This window comes from Abramis brama (assembly GCF_963993115.1).
Source record: "Abramis brama genome assembly, chromosome: 21".
NCBI lineage: Eukaryota > Metazoa > Chordata > Actinopteri > Cypriniformes > Leuciscidae > Abramis > Abramis brama.
In genome coordinates, this window is record NC_139983.1 from 4,177,915 (window position 1) to 4,191,934 (window position 14,020).

At 37.9% G+C, this 14,020-nt stretch overlaps 1 protein-coding gene across 5 annotated transcripts in view; it reads left to right on the plus strand.

Moving 5' to 3' along the window:
• The window catches only part of fermt2 (FERM domain containing kindlin 2), a 72,912-nt gene that overhangs the window by 26,844 nt on the left and 32,048 nt on the right, over positions 1-14,020 (plus strand). For all 5 annotated transcript variants that reach the window (XM_084096017.1, XM_084096014.1, XM_084096016.1 and 2 more), the window contains exons 3-4: positions 368-601; positions 13,124-13,252. In XM_084096017.1, the coding sequence (XP_083952143.1) occupies positions 368-601; positions 13,124-13,252 (363 nt within the window). The remainder of the gene's footprint in view (positions 1-367; positions 602-13,123; positions 13,253-14,020) is intronic.

Below are 14,020 nucleotides of genomic sequence, written 5' to 3' on the forward strand. Positions count from 1 at the left end.
TATATGGCTCTGGGTTTAGGTAGAGACCTTTCTACGTTTGTTGTTTTAAACTGAAAAAATGAGAAGGAAGTAAAAAAAATCGTTTATTTAATACGTCAACGAAATATATGCAAATTCCGTGCGTATAAGAGAATTCCGTTTTCATGTGTAAATTCCGTGATTCCGTCCGCGTTTTCCGCATCACGGAAATCATAGGGCCCTACTCATGCGAGCGGAAAAAGTTTTTTGCGATAAATGGTATTTTCAATTCACAATTTCAATTTGCGCAATTTTAAAGGGTAATGGAAACACGGCTTGTCATTTCCTAACCATGTCATATTTCTCTCTCTCTCTCTCTCTCTCTCTCTCTCTCTCTCTCTCTATCTAGATGTGAAGAAGGACTGGTCAGATCACGCACTGTGGTGGGAAAAGAAGAAGACCTGGCTGTTAAAGACCCACTGGACGCTTGATAAATATGGCATTCAGGCCGACGCCAGGCTTCTCTTCACTCCACAACACAAGCTTCTGCGACTTCAGCTTCCCAACATGAAGCACATGAGGGTGAAAGTCAACTTCTCTGACCGTGTCTTCAAGGCCGTGTCCGACATCTGCAAAACCTTCAGTGAGTGCCTTCCCTAAAATAAACTCCATTAGCCTAACTCAATATTCCCACTGGTTCTGAAGAACAATGCGTCATGATAATTGTGTTATTTTGATATACATTAGAGCACATTCAGCCTTTAATGCTGAGAATAGATGTAGGGTTTGGATGGAGAGATGCTGTTAAATCAGAATACAGTGGCAGCTTGAAGGCCCCATGAAATGGATTGAAAACACAATTGTTTTCATGTGTTGATGTATTTTCTCTATCTATCCAAGGGCTTGTGTTTTTAAATAACCAGTTGTCTTTATTTTTCGCAACCCAGCACAATCATTGCTTGGAATTATATGTTAGCATACTGCAAACACTGAAAACTGCCCGCTATTTTTTTATTTCAATAATTTTATCCCTTAAAACTCATCTTTGATCACCAAAATGACACATTTAAACGGTTTTCCCTTGGAAAAAAATCTTCATGCCTTAAAATATCTTGAATGTAACTCGACACCCTTGCCTCATTTAGTATGTGCGGTTCTATGAATATGCAAATGAGCCCCGCCTCCACTCACTCACTCAGCTCAGAGATCCACTGGTTGACGATCACATGTTGATCTGATTGGTTACAAGGTAGTTTGTGATGTCAGAAACACCAGCGATTTCAAAGCGTGTTTTTGAGACTGTCTTTGGTTCACTGCAGTTTTAAGGAGAAAATACTCAGCAATGGTGTCGACTTATGAATTTACAAATGCATTGTCTTAAAGCATATTAAAAACACCACATAGACACATAAACAATCACCAAAGGGGGACTTTAAATATATAGGCTATTAAGGCCGTTTTCATACCTGGGTTGTCTAGAGCATTTGTCTCAGAACCTAGCAAGTGTTCTCCCTTGGTTTAGTTAGTTTAGGCATATATGAAAATGGTGATCACACTCGGATCCGGTCCAGAAATACGTCAGGGATGAACTAACTGAACGAGTTGGTCTCGGCCCGCTTGAAGACGAACTCTGGAGCCGTTCCCTTGTGGGGAGAAAGCAATCTGACCCAACGGACATAAGTATGATGAGTAATTATCACATGCGTTGTGTGAAAAGCAGCAGTGTTTGTTTTGCTAATGCCTCTCAAAATGAATCGCAGGTTAACCTGGAGCAAAAACTAGCTGTAATGCATATCTCAGAACTGTCCAAAACGCATTCAAATACAGACGAAGCCTTGATGTTTGCTCAGAATTATAAAGGTAATATAGCAAAACTACAAAGAAAGCCACAATAACACATTTTGATCCATTTAGGTCAGTTGCCTTGTGAAAGCAAACTGAAACAAGAAGAAATTGCAACATTGTAACAATTTTAAAGGGGGGGTTGATTATGATTTCACTTTTCTAACTTTAGTTAGTGTGTAATGTTGCTGTTTGAGCATAAACAACATCTGCAAAGTTACGACGGCTCAAAGTTCAAAGCAAAGGGAGATATTTTTCTTTTAAAGAAATCGCTTTTTAAGGACTACAACAAATGGCTGGTAGGGACTACACGAGCTTCTTCACGAGTTAGTGACATCACCAACCCTAAAATTTACATAAACCCCGCCCCCGAACACAATTTATAGATTATCATGACAGAATATGCTAATCAATGACTAGAAGATAACTACACATAAGCTACATAAATTCATCAACTAACCATTCAGAAACGTTGTCTACATGTTGTCACTTCTTCTTGAGTCCGGTTTGAACATAAAAGGCTAAAAGTTTTGAAATTTTCAGTGCATGTCTGTGTGAGTGCAAGCTGTTGAAGCTCCGCCCCCTGTGCCGGGAGCAGCAGCTCATTTGCATTTAAAGGGACAGACACAAAACGGTGCGTTTTTGCTCACCCTCAAAAAGTGACAATTTTAAAGGGGTGGTAAAACACGATTTCACTTTTCTAACTTTAGTTAGTGTGTAATGTTGCTGTTTGAGCATAAACAACATCTGCCAAGTTACAACTTTCAAAGTTTAAAGCAAAGGGAGATATTTGCTTTTAAAGAAATCAATTTCTAAGAACTACAAAAAACGGCCAGTAGGGACTACACGACATTCCTGCGGGCTTGCTGACATCACTAAGCCCAATATTTACATAAACCCCTCCTCCGATGAAGGATTCGCACAACGGCTAGATGGAGCAGTTCCAACTTTAAAAACAGAAACTGTTTACGGGCCACAACCTGCAAGTATGATTTATTTTTCGTCGTTGTGTTTTCCTGTAATAGTTCGTATTGTTAATTGTACGTTGTAGCAAGGAAGTAAACGAAGGACAACGCTGTTTGGCTCCACAAACCAGTTTGTTAAATGCTAACGTTAATTCATACTTATCCGACAAACTTCTGTTTAATGTCACCAGCGCAGCGAACTTGGAATGTTCGTGGTTGTTGTGTTGTCGTTTATGTGATCAGTGTAAATTATTCTTTGATTATAGCTTTTATGTATTGTTTATCTACATGCTTGTTTATCTACAGGCATGCTAAACATGGTTTTGTGTTTGATTTGGCTACTGTTGTAAAGCCAATGTTTAGTGTTCGTATTGGATTAATAGTTCAGGCGACAGATATTTAGCTACGAATCGTTCTAAATATACAAAAGTAACAGTGTCATATAGCGATCTTCAAAAAACATACCTTTCTGAAACGTCCTTTAACAGCCCGTTCTTGAACAGGGTTCTGCTCGATCCTCTCCACTAACATTCCCTGGGTCTGACTCGGGCTCAAACTGGTATGGCAATATTGGCGCCGTTGTTTACTGAAGCACAAACTACCGGTAAAGATAAGGGGGCGTGACGTTTCCAAACAACGTGTACTTGGCGGTTAGCGAATCACAACACACTGGGCCAGCTAACCAATCTGAGCCATTGCGTATTTTGAAGGGCGGGGGCTTCATAGAACGCGGAAATCATCCGACCGTTTTTACAAGGAGGGACAGAGCAGTGTAGAATAATGGTTAAATATGTGAAAAATAATGCGAATTTTTAAAAACGAAGCATGAACACATGTTACAGTGCACCCACAAACACAATCAAGCCTTCGAAAAAAGGCGTTTTACCACCCCTTTAACAAAAATATCTGTGGGGTATTTTGAACTAAAACTTCACATACACACTCATGACTTATTTTACATCTTGTAGAAAGGGGCATTATACCACCACTTTAATCCCTGTTTCGGGGAAAAAAGCAAATGATCTAAAGGTCTGAAAACTCCCCCCAAAAAAACTATTTACAATATTGTATAATGCATGATGCAACAGTACACATTTCAAGCAGGAGTATGCTATGTTGTTGGGAGCAGGGTTACTGATATAAAGCCAGTATCAATGACATTAAACAATTTAAAGACAGTATAACATCAACAGCATTGCTGAAAAAAAAAAAATCAAACATAATATTCATATACATAATATTTAACAAGTCATTTGAAATTAAGTTGAGAATTGATCAATTTGGTAAAACATTTTTTTAACTTGATTTGATTGATAAATCTGTAAATACAGATTTATACTTAGTTGCAAAATGTCAGTGATTCTGCTCTATAATCCTATCTGAGTAGTTTCACAAATAGAACTTATTACATAATACAACATGGTGTTCTGTTGGCAAGTAGTGTGGTGATAATATCACTTATAATGTTTGGAAGGCGTTATAGTATTTGCTACTGTGCATCACGCTTCAAGCGTTGGAAATACTGTGGCACTGCAGTTATGTTGAGGCGATAGTGCCATAGCACTGCTATCTGATAAATGAACCACATTTCTTGGTCTTTATTATTTGTTAAACACACTGAGCTGCCATGATTGGTCTTTAGCATAACTAAGAGCCAGCATGTCCTTGAACTGCTCCAAATCTTGTTTTTATAAACGATTCTTATCAGTGTAACTGGCAGTGTAACTTTGTCGTGTCCATTTATGGGAAACAAGGCCTTATGAGCTTTCAATATCTGTAGAAAAACTCTTTTGACCAGGAAAGAAGTCTGATAACCCCTCTCTCTCTCTCTCTCTCTCTCTCTCTCTCTCTCTCTCTCTCTCTCTCTCTCTCTCTCTCTCTCTCTCTCTCTCTCACACACAAAATAGCATGAAATTTTGGTATTTACTTCGTTTATTATTACTTGAATACTACATTGCTAGAAACAAATGTGTTGGGGTTTAAAATGGGAGAAAATACAAAAAAAACAACAAACAATTAATATAGAATAGTAGGGATGGGAATTATAAGGAATTTAATGATTCTGATTGTTATTAACGTTTCCATTGATTATTTAAATTCTTGCAAAAGTTGTTTAAATGGACTTTTAATGGATTTTTGTTTATTTTTACTTCTACAGATTTAATAAATGCAATCTAATATTTGGCCTTTTATTGATTTTCGGTAAATGCTTTTGTCAAACTGAAAAATAACCAGTTAATGGGGGGTGGGACCATGAGTCATTTTTACTTCATGATAACAAAAAACAGTATATCACAATATATATATATTTTTTTTTTTTTTGCTGGAACTGGGGCAAAATGTTGCTGAAATGCAATTAAATGGCCGGTTGTAATCTAATGTACTGTACTCTCAATAATAGCCTCTTTATTTATGAGTCCCCATTGCATTTTGTTATGTAATACAATGGAATTCAGTTATTTTTAATATTCCAGATGCTTTTGGACTGTATGTCTGAAGCGTGTGCTGAACATGATGGGTGTTCTCTCTCTCTCTCTCTCTCTCTCTCTCTCTCTCTCTCTCTCTCTCTCTCTCTCTCTCTCTCTCTCTCTCTCTCTCTCTCTATATATATATATATCTATTCGGTGAAATCAATAATTGTATCCCTTAAAACTCATCTTTGATAATTTTTTTATTATTATTCATGCTTGACTGTAACTCGACACTCTCGCCTCATTTAGTATGCGTGGTTCTATGAATATGCAAATGAGCCCCACCTCCACTCACTCACTCAGCTCAGAGATCCACTGGTTGACGATCACACGTTGATCTGATTGGTTACAAGGTAGTTTGTGACGTCAGAAACACCAGCGATTTCAAAGCGTGTTTTTGAGACTGTCTTTGGTTCACTGCAGTTTTAAGGAGGAAATACTCAGCAATGGTGTCGACTTATGAATTTACACATGGTTTGTCTTAAAGCATATTAAAAACACCACATAGACACATAAACAACATTAAAAGCTGGATTTTCACCACAGGGGGACTGTAAAGGCCTCATTATACTTCTGCGTCGGACCTACGCCGGAGCCTATACGCCGTAGGCAACGTGTTGGTTTTAATTTATACTTCTGTGTCGTTGTCCGCGTTGACGCGCACCTAGGGAGCATGTGAAACCCCGAGGGAGGGGTTCTGGCAGACCAATCACAGCGCTTGTGTCCGCGTAGAATTGACGCGTTGTTACATTTTGGAGAGGTGCACGTCAGGGTACGCCGTAGGGTACGCGCGCTACACACAGCCTACGACGTAGCTACGGCGGCAGTTCGACGCAGAAGTATAAACAGGCTTAAGTGTGATGATATGGAAACACGTTGCACTGGAGTATCCTGCTTTTAAATGAAAATGTATTTAACGTAAAAGTTCTTCTTTGGCAAAATGGCACATCCTAATAGCTTAAACACAGGCTTTACTCCCTTCAAACTTACAGTAGAGTGTCACTGTTTCCGTCTCTGCAACTTCCCGAACACAAACACAAGAACTTAAACACATTCAGCCCAAGCAAAGGCTTCATTAGTTTGTCATATACAGCCGTTACATATCACACACCCGACACTTTATTTGGCTGGTGAACTATTTAATTAATTAATAGCATGAAATTTTGGTATTTACTTCGTTTATTATTACTTGAATACTACATTGCTAGAAACAAATGTGTTGGGGTTTAAAATGGGAGAAAATACAAAAAAAAACAACAAACAATTAATATAGAATAGTAGGGATGGGAATTATAAGGAATTTAATGATTCTGATTGTTATTAACGTTTCCATTGATTATTTAAATTCTTGCAAAAGTTGTTTAAATGGACTTTTAATGGATTTTTGTTTATTTTTACTTCTACAGATTTAATAAATGCAATCTAATATTTGGCCTTTTATTGATTTTCGGTAAATGCTTTTGTCAAACTGAAAAATAACCAGTTAATGGGGGGTGGGACCATGAGTCATTTTTACTTCATGATAACAAAAAACAGTATATCACAATATATATATATATTTTTTTTTTTGCTGGAACTGGGGCAAAATGTTGCTGAAATGCAATTAAATGGCCGGTTGTAATCTAATGTACTGTACTCTCAATAATAGCCTCTTTATTTATGAGTCCCCATTGCATTTTGTTATGTAATACAATGGAATTCAGTTATTTTAATATTCCAGATGCTTTTGGACTGTATGTCTGAAGCGTGTGCTGAACATGATGGGTTCTCTCTCTCTCTCTCTCTCTCTCTCTCTCTCTCTCATCTCTCTCTCTCTCTCTCTCTCTCTCTCCTCTCTCTCTCTCTCTCTCTCTCTCTCTCTATATATATATATATATCTATTCGGTGAAATCAATAATTGTATCCCTTAAAACTCATCTTGATAATTTTTTTATTATTATTCATGCCTTGACTGTAACTCGACACTCTCGCCTCATTTAGTATGCGTGGTTCTATGAATATGCAAATGAGCCCCGCCTCCACTCACTCACTCAGCTCAGAGATCCACTGGTTGACGATCACACGTTGATCTGATTGGTTACAAGGTAGTTTGTGACGTCAGAAACACCAGCGATTTCAAAGCGTGTTTTTGAGACTGTCTTTGGTTCACTGCAGTTTTAAGGAGGAAATACTCAGCAATGGTGTCGACTTATGAATTTACACATGGTTTGTCTTAAAGCATATTAAAAACACCACATAGACACATAAACAACATTAAAAGCTGGATTTTCACCACAGGGGGACTGTAAAGGCCTCATTATACTTCTGCGTCGGACCTACGCCGGAGCCTATACGCCGTAGGCAACGTGTTGGTTTTAATTTATACTTCTGTGTCGTTGTCCGCGTTGACGCGCACCTAGGGAGCATGTGAAACCCCGAGGGAGGGGTTCTGGCAGACCAATCACAGCGCTTGTGTCCGCGTAGAATTGACGCGTTGTTACATTTTTGGAGAGGTGCACGTCAGGGTACGCCGTAGGGTACGCGCGCTACACACAGCCTACGACGTAGCTACGGCGGCAGTTCGACGCAGAAGTATAAAACAGGCTTAAGTGTGATGATATGGAAACACGTTGCACTGGAGTATCCTGCTTTTAAATGAAAATGTATTTAACGTAAAAGTTCTTCTTTGGCAAAATGGCACATCCTAATAGCTTAAACACAGGCTTTACTCCCTTCAAACTTACAGTAGAGTGTCACTGTTTCCGTCTCTGCAACTTCCCGAACACAAACACAAGAACTTAAACACATTCAGCCCAAGCAAAGGCTTCATTAGTTTGTCATATACAGCCGTTACATATCACACACCCGACACTTTATTTGGCCTGGTGAACTATTTAATTAAAACGCTGCCACAAGGCTCGCTTTCCTTTATTGGTTTTCCCTGAAGAGAGAGAGATATATTGTTGTTGAAAATTAACCCTCTGAGGTCTGAGCTGTTTTCTGGGCCCTGGAGGTGTTCTGACATGCTCTGACATTTCTGGTTATTTCTGTTACTTGTGACATTTTCATGGCTAAAGTCTAATTACACTGTATTCAGCACAAACTCTGCTACAATAATATATCAGCAGCATGTATGTAAAAGTTTGTAGTTTTGAGATAATGACATTTATGCGTGGTTTTTGAAAATACAAAAAAAAATTCTCACTGAAATAAGGCCATGAAACCCATACTGATTATTTCTTCACAAGACTTTTGAAAATTGTATGACGTAGCCTAGAATATTTGCTGCAAAACTATGTGAAAATCACCCTGACTGCTCATTCAGATAAGACAATATATTGATTTAAAAATTTTACGACGTGTTTTGTGTGAAAAAGCCTTATGCGAGAGCTCATTAATATGTAAGCTTTTCTCACCTGAGAAAGACAAAGAACCTCCCCTAACGGCCCTATTAGGAGCTATCAGGCCCCTATCATTCTGAGCAACCTTGCACAATACTGTAAATGAGGAGATTTAAAAAAGAATGGCTTTTAAATTGTTTGGATTTATTTACAACACAACATAATCCAAAGATACACAACAAATGCCAAAAAAGCACTTCAAAGACAGAGACCTTTGTGCCATTCCTAAAAACATTGTACATACCTTTCATTTCCAAGATTTTCACTTTACCATGTTCACGTACTGAGACTCATGTGAATGTTGAAGTCCTCAGTGGCATCTGGGACCTGAAAAAAAAAAAAGTGAACATACTGATATCAAGAGAAAGGCCTGCACGATTTTGGAAATAAATATTAGATTTTTCTGGTTAAAATTGCTTTTTAAAATTCCTTTTTAAAATTCACAGAATACACACACACACACACACACACGTTTCCAACGATATATAATATAATGAACACCAGGTTTGTTGTGCCTTGTAGGCATAAGGTATATGCGCAGTGCGGATAAAATAATAATAACAATAAATAACCTATAGCAGCCTATAAATCTTCCAAAAGATTTCAGTAACAACTAAGCTAGAGAAAAATATATTGATTATCATGTTACTTCAAATGTTTCCATCCGTTATGATGATATGAAATGAGATAATAATAAAAACATGAAGCCGTTTGGTGCGTTTTGCTTTCATCCAAAATATGATACATTCAAACGCGATCGCTTGCAAAATATGATACATTCAAACGCGATCGCTTGCAAAATATGATACATTCAAACGCGATCGCTTGCAAAATATGATACATTCAAACGCGATCACTCTCAAATATAAAACATTATGGTTACCATAAACATATCTATGTTTGAGCAGATATCCACAAACACAGTAAACACGGGTCTAAATATTATAATATTCCCCATATATCTAGCAACAGTTCAGCTGCAACGTGACATTTATGCAACAATAACAAACTAGGCTATGTAAGAATTTCTTACCTTATCTTTCTTGTCTTCAAATCGCGTTCTTCTTCTTCTGAGGTAGCCTAAATCCAATGTAAGCTCAGGCACGTCTTTCAAACTCGACGAAAAGTGAAGTGAAGTGTTTTGTTGTTGAGGTAACGAGCGCGTTCGCGTTCCATGTGGAGATTTGCATGTGAATATCTTTTGCGCGAGTAGGCGTGGCCAAATTAACTGTAATGAGCAAGCGTTTGAGAAGCTGGACATCTTGTTGGTTTTATACAAATTACTTAGAGAATATTTGTTTTCGTTTTGAATGCGATCATTTAAAAGTACACACTTAAATGTTTATAAAGGTATATGGCTCATAAATGTGTGACAAGTATTCGCTGAGTTTTGTTTCAGTTTATAGACGTGCTCAAGAAAAAAAAGTTCACCGCGACGGAGAGGCAGAAAGCACACCCTGTTTATTTTCTTTATTTTACAAAAGCACAATGTTTTGATTTGATTGTAAGTGGACACATACAAAAGGAGAAATATCACAGATTCTTTTTTTATATTTCTTTTTTCTGTATGACCATAAATGATGGAGTAATTTAAGTTTATAGTGCTACAATGTGGAGAAAATCCGGCAAAACGCGTCGGCGCGTTTGTCGACCTCAGAGGGTTAAATTAAAAAGAGTGACGCATGATCATTGCTTTTTACAGTGAAATGAGAGTTCAGTGTCTATATTGAAATCAACACATTAATGATTTATCTCTCATCCGCCCGCGACCTGTCAAATGCCACAAAACCAGTCACGAGTCGCACGGGTTTATGTGTGGCAATAGCCAACAATACAATGTATGGGTCAAAATGATCGATTTTTCTTTTATGCCAAAAATCATTAGGATATTAAGTAAAGATCATGTTCCATGAAGATATTTAGTAAATTTCCTACCGTAAATATATAAAACATTTATTTTTGTGAGTGAATGCAGCACAATCGCCAACATATGCACAACTTTAAAGGAGATTTTCTCAATGTTTAAATTTTTTTGCACCCTCAGATTCCAGATTTTCAAATAGTTGCATCTCGGCCAAATATGTACCCATGTGACTGGTTTTGTGATCCAGGGTCACATTTTTTATTACTCTCCCGAACCGTGGATTATCCCCAGTGTCCGCGGATATAAAATAGGATGCAAATTGGGATGCACCTGTAGTAGGGCTGGGAATCGAATGTTTGAGGTCAGGAATTGGATACTTGTTATAAAATAACAATTTTGATTCCTTTGTGAGCATTTCAATATGAGTTTAAACCATTGAAGCGCGAGACGACTCAGGTGTTTCCTGTGTACATGCAGCTTTATTGGATCCATGCAATAATATTAGCCTAATATTCCTGCCGTCATTATAATAACACTAATCAGACAACAGAAGCATGCATGAAGAATACAGCGTGTCAGAATAGATGTGCATTCATGTAAATGCAGACTGACAGATTCACAGAAAATACATTTTTCGCATGCAAATATTTTTGCATTTCTGTTGCAAGTATTTGTCAAAGCTATTTCAGATACTCGTCTACTTTTACTGTAGGCCTTGGAAAATGGTTGTGAATACCTGTGATGTGACGTCTAGCTCTTGAATTAGTGTGTGTGGTCATTCAGAGGCCGTATCACTGTTCAACACTGACTTCATAACTCTCTCTCTCTCTGGTAATATCAGTTGTTTTGTGGGTCTGATTGGTGTGTTCTCCTCACATTAACTGTTGCTTTCTCGCATGATGCTTAAAATGAGTTGGAGTGTGTTTGTTATTTACCTCCTAAAGCAAGCGGACTGCGTTTCTCCAGAACTGCCTGTCAGAGATGCAATAAGATGAGAAATGTGTGGTTTCTCAGTCAGAGCGATCTCTACAAGCTTCATGTGAGTTATGGATGTTTATTTGGGAGCGTTTGCTGAAGGATCTTCTGTTTGTTGACTGGAATTTGAGAGGAGTTGCTCCCTCACTCCCAGCTCTCCCGTGTCCTGCTACGGTTCGCTCACACATGGCTGTAAAAGGGCAGACTCGGAGAGAGAGAGAACTACCATCTGGTAGCTCTTAAAACCTCTGGAATGCTTTTGCTTTAGTAACACAACTAAACAAGCCATTCCTGCCAAGCCGTGAAGCCCCTCCCCAACACACTCGCACTCCGTCACACTCGTTTCCTCCAGGACTGTGGAAAATCCAGGTCGTCCTGCCATAACGCTTTAAGTAGTGGAGAGATAAAGTGCAAGAATTTCAATAAAAAGTCAGTTAGTGCCAAAACTGTCAGCGATTCTTAAAATGTGCTTTGTTATGCAAGCAAAATTCATACTCGAGTCGTTTTCTCAAGGTTTCTTTAGATCGCTGGTCTGCTGAGACATCTAATTTGATTTGATATGGAAAACACAGAATTGCGGAATCCATAAAATGGAATTTGCTGTTTAATGCGGATTGTCGGGGAGAATTTTGGATGAACAAATAAAAAGTAAAGCTGCACACTTAATCACACTTGATCACATCATAATATAGTGTCTGTGAATATTAAAGCACAAAAAGACTGCTAATTAAATATGAATTATGTATGTTCAGTATCTAATAATAATAATAATAAAATAAACATTTAAAAGTCTATCACACAATTGTTCTTCCATGTTTTGATTTGAACTGTAAATATATGTTGTGTAGCACTTTATTTTAATTTAGTTTAAATTTAAAACTATATATATTTTAATACATTTTTCATTAAAATATTAATTAAAATGTCAATGTTTTATGCCTTAATTTTATTAGCACCAGTTTTGATAATGTATCTTGTGTTAAATCATGAATCCAGAAATAACAAAACGGTCAATACAGAATTTCTGAAAAAATTCAACATTTCATAAGGCCAAAATTTTTAAGTAAATTAATACATTTTATAAATTCATTAGACATGCGTTTTTAATTAATACATTTAAATTTAAATTAAACAATTAAAACAGAATCCAGAAAAAAATAAAACAGAAGACAAAAAATAAAAAAAAATTAACTTTGAATTAATTATTGTTAAATTGTATATGTTTAATGGTTAATTAGACACAACTAAAGTCATTTGACCATTAAAGCATAAAAAAATGGAATCCAGAGAAATTAAAACAGACAAAACTGAATTAAAAAATAAAATGGCTTTGTTAGGGCAGACTGTTGGACACACTTGTGTTTGTTCTCCTTGGGCTTAAGAACAGCTTAAGAAGTGTCATTTGTGTGAATTAATTAACCTGCTATCAAATCACAGTGCTGCAGCTCATGCTTTGTGTTTAATTGCAGCGTGTGAGGGTGAATTATCGGCAGTTCATTCAGACATGCTGTAATTCAGGCTCGTTTTAAAAAGGTTTGCATTTAGACTTATTGAAACGTATCATTCCAAGTCTTCCTTTTCTGTCTCTGGCCTTCAGAGTCTGGTTGTGTGTTAGGTTGGGTATTGTGATGAGTTCAGTTTTAATTACAACGAGTGCCTCTTCTGCAGACATCCGGCACCCCGAGGAGCTCTCCTTACTGCGCAAACCCCGCGACCCCAAGAAGAAGAAGAAGAAGCTGGAGGAGGCGGAGGAGGAGGCGCTGGAGCTGGAGGGACCTCTGCTCACTCCTGGATCAGGTACGTCATCACCATCATCATGTGTCCGTGGACTATAGACCTCTGAGGATGTTAATGCAGGAACCACTCTGTCAAGAGAGACACGCGGACGCCTAAATAATGACTCAAACTCTGTGAGGTTTACTGTCCTAGTGAGTTGCCTACATGCACCACATCATGGACCATAAGGCACTGGTTTTCAGTGCTAGTCCACTGCACTCACGGCTTGTTTAACACACTTGATTCAGATCATCATATCTTTTAGGGGCTGTTTACACCTCGTGAAAAGACCAGGTGTAAATGTCCTCCGAAACGCATTCGAGGCGGATTTGAATCCGACCGCTCAAACCACTTCAGGAGGAGGTGTGAGACGCTTTCCAGACGAAACTGGACCAGTGTAAATGCATCTGGTTGTTGAAACCACATGTGTACATGTTACTCCTCCTAAAAACTAAACGTGTGAGCGTGTTATAGGCTATATGTCATGTTATAAAGTGAAAGTCTCAGACACGTAACACACAATCATCTTCATTAAAAGTAGAGAAACGAAATGATCTTATCAGTGCTGTTGCTTCTCTCTCCTATTGCGGATTGATTTTGAAATTAGCTGATGATCAATAAAACCCAGCTCATATCTATTGCTTTCGGTGACGTGAATCCATTAAATCTGCGTATAGCGCAGGAACTGAAGATCGGATTTATATCCGTTTTGCGAAAACACAAATAACTATCCGATCTGAGAAAACGCATGAAGTGACCAGGTGTGAACGGGCCCTTAGAGAGAGAGCT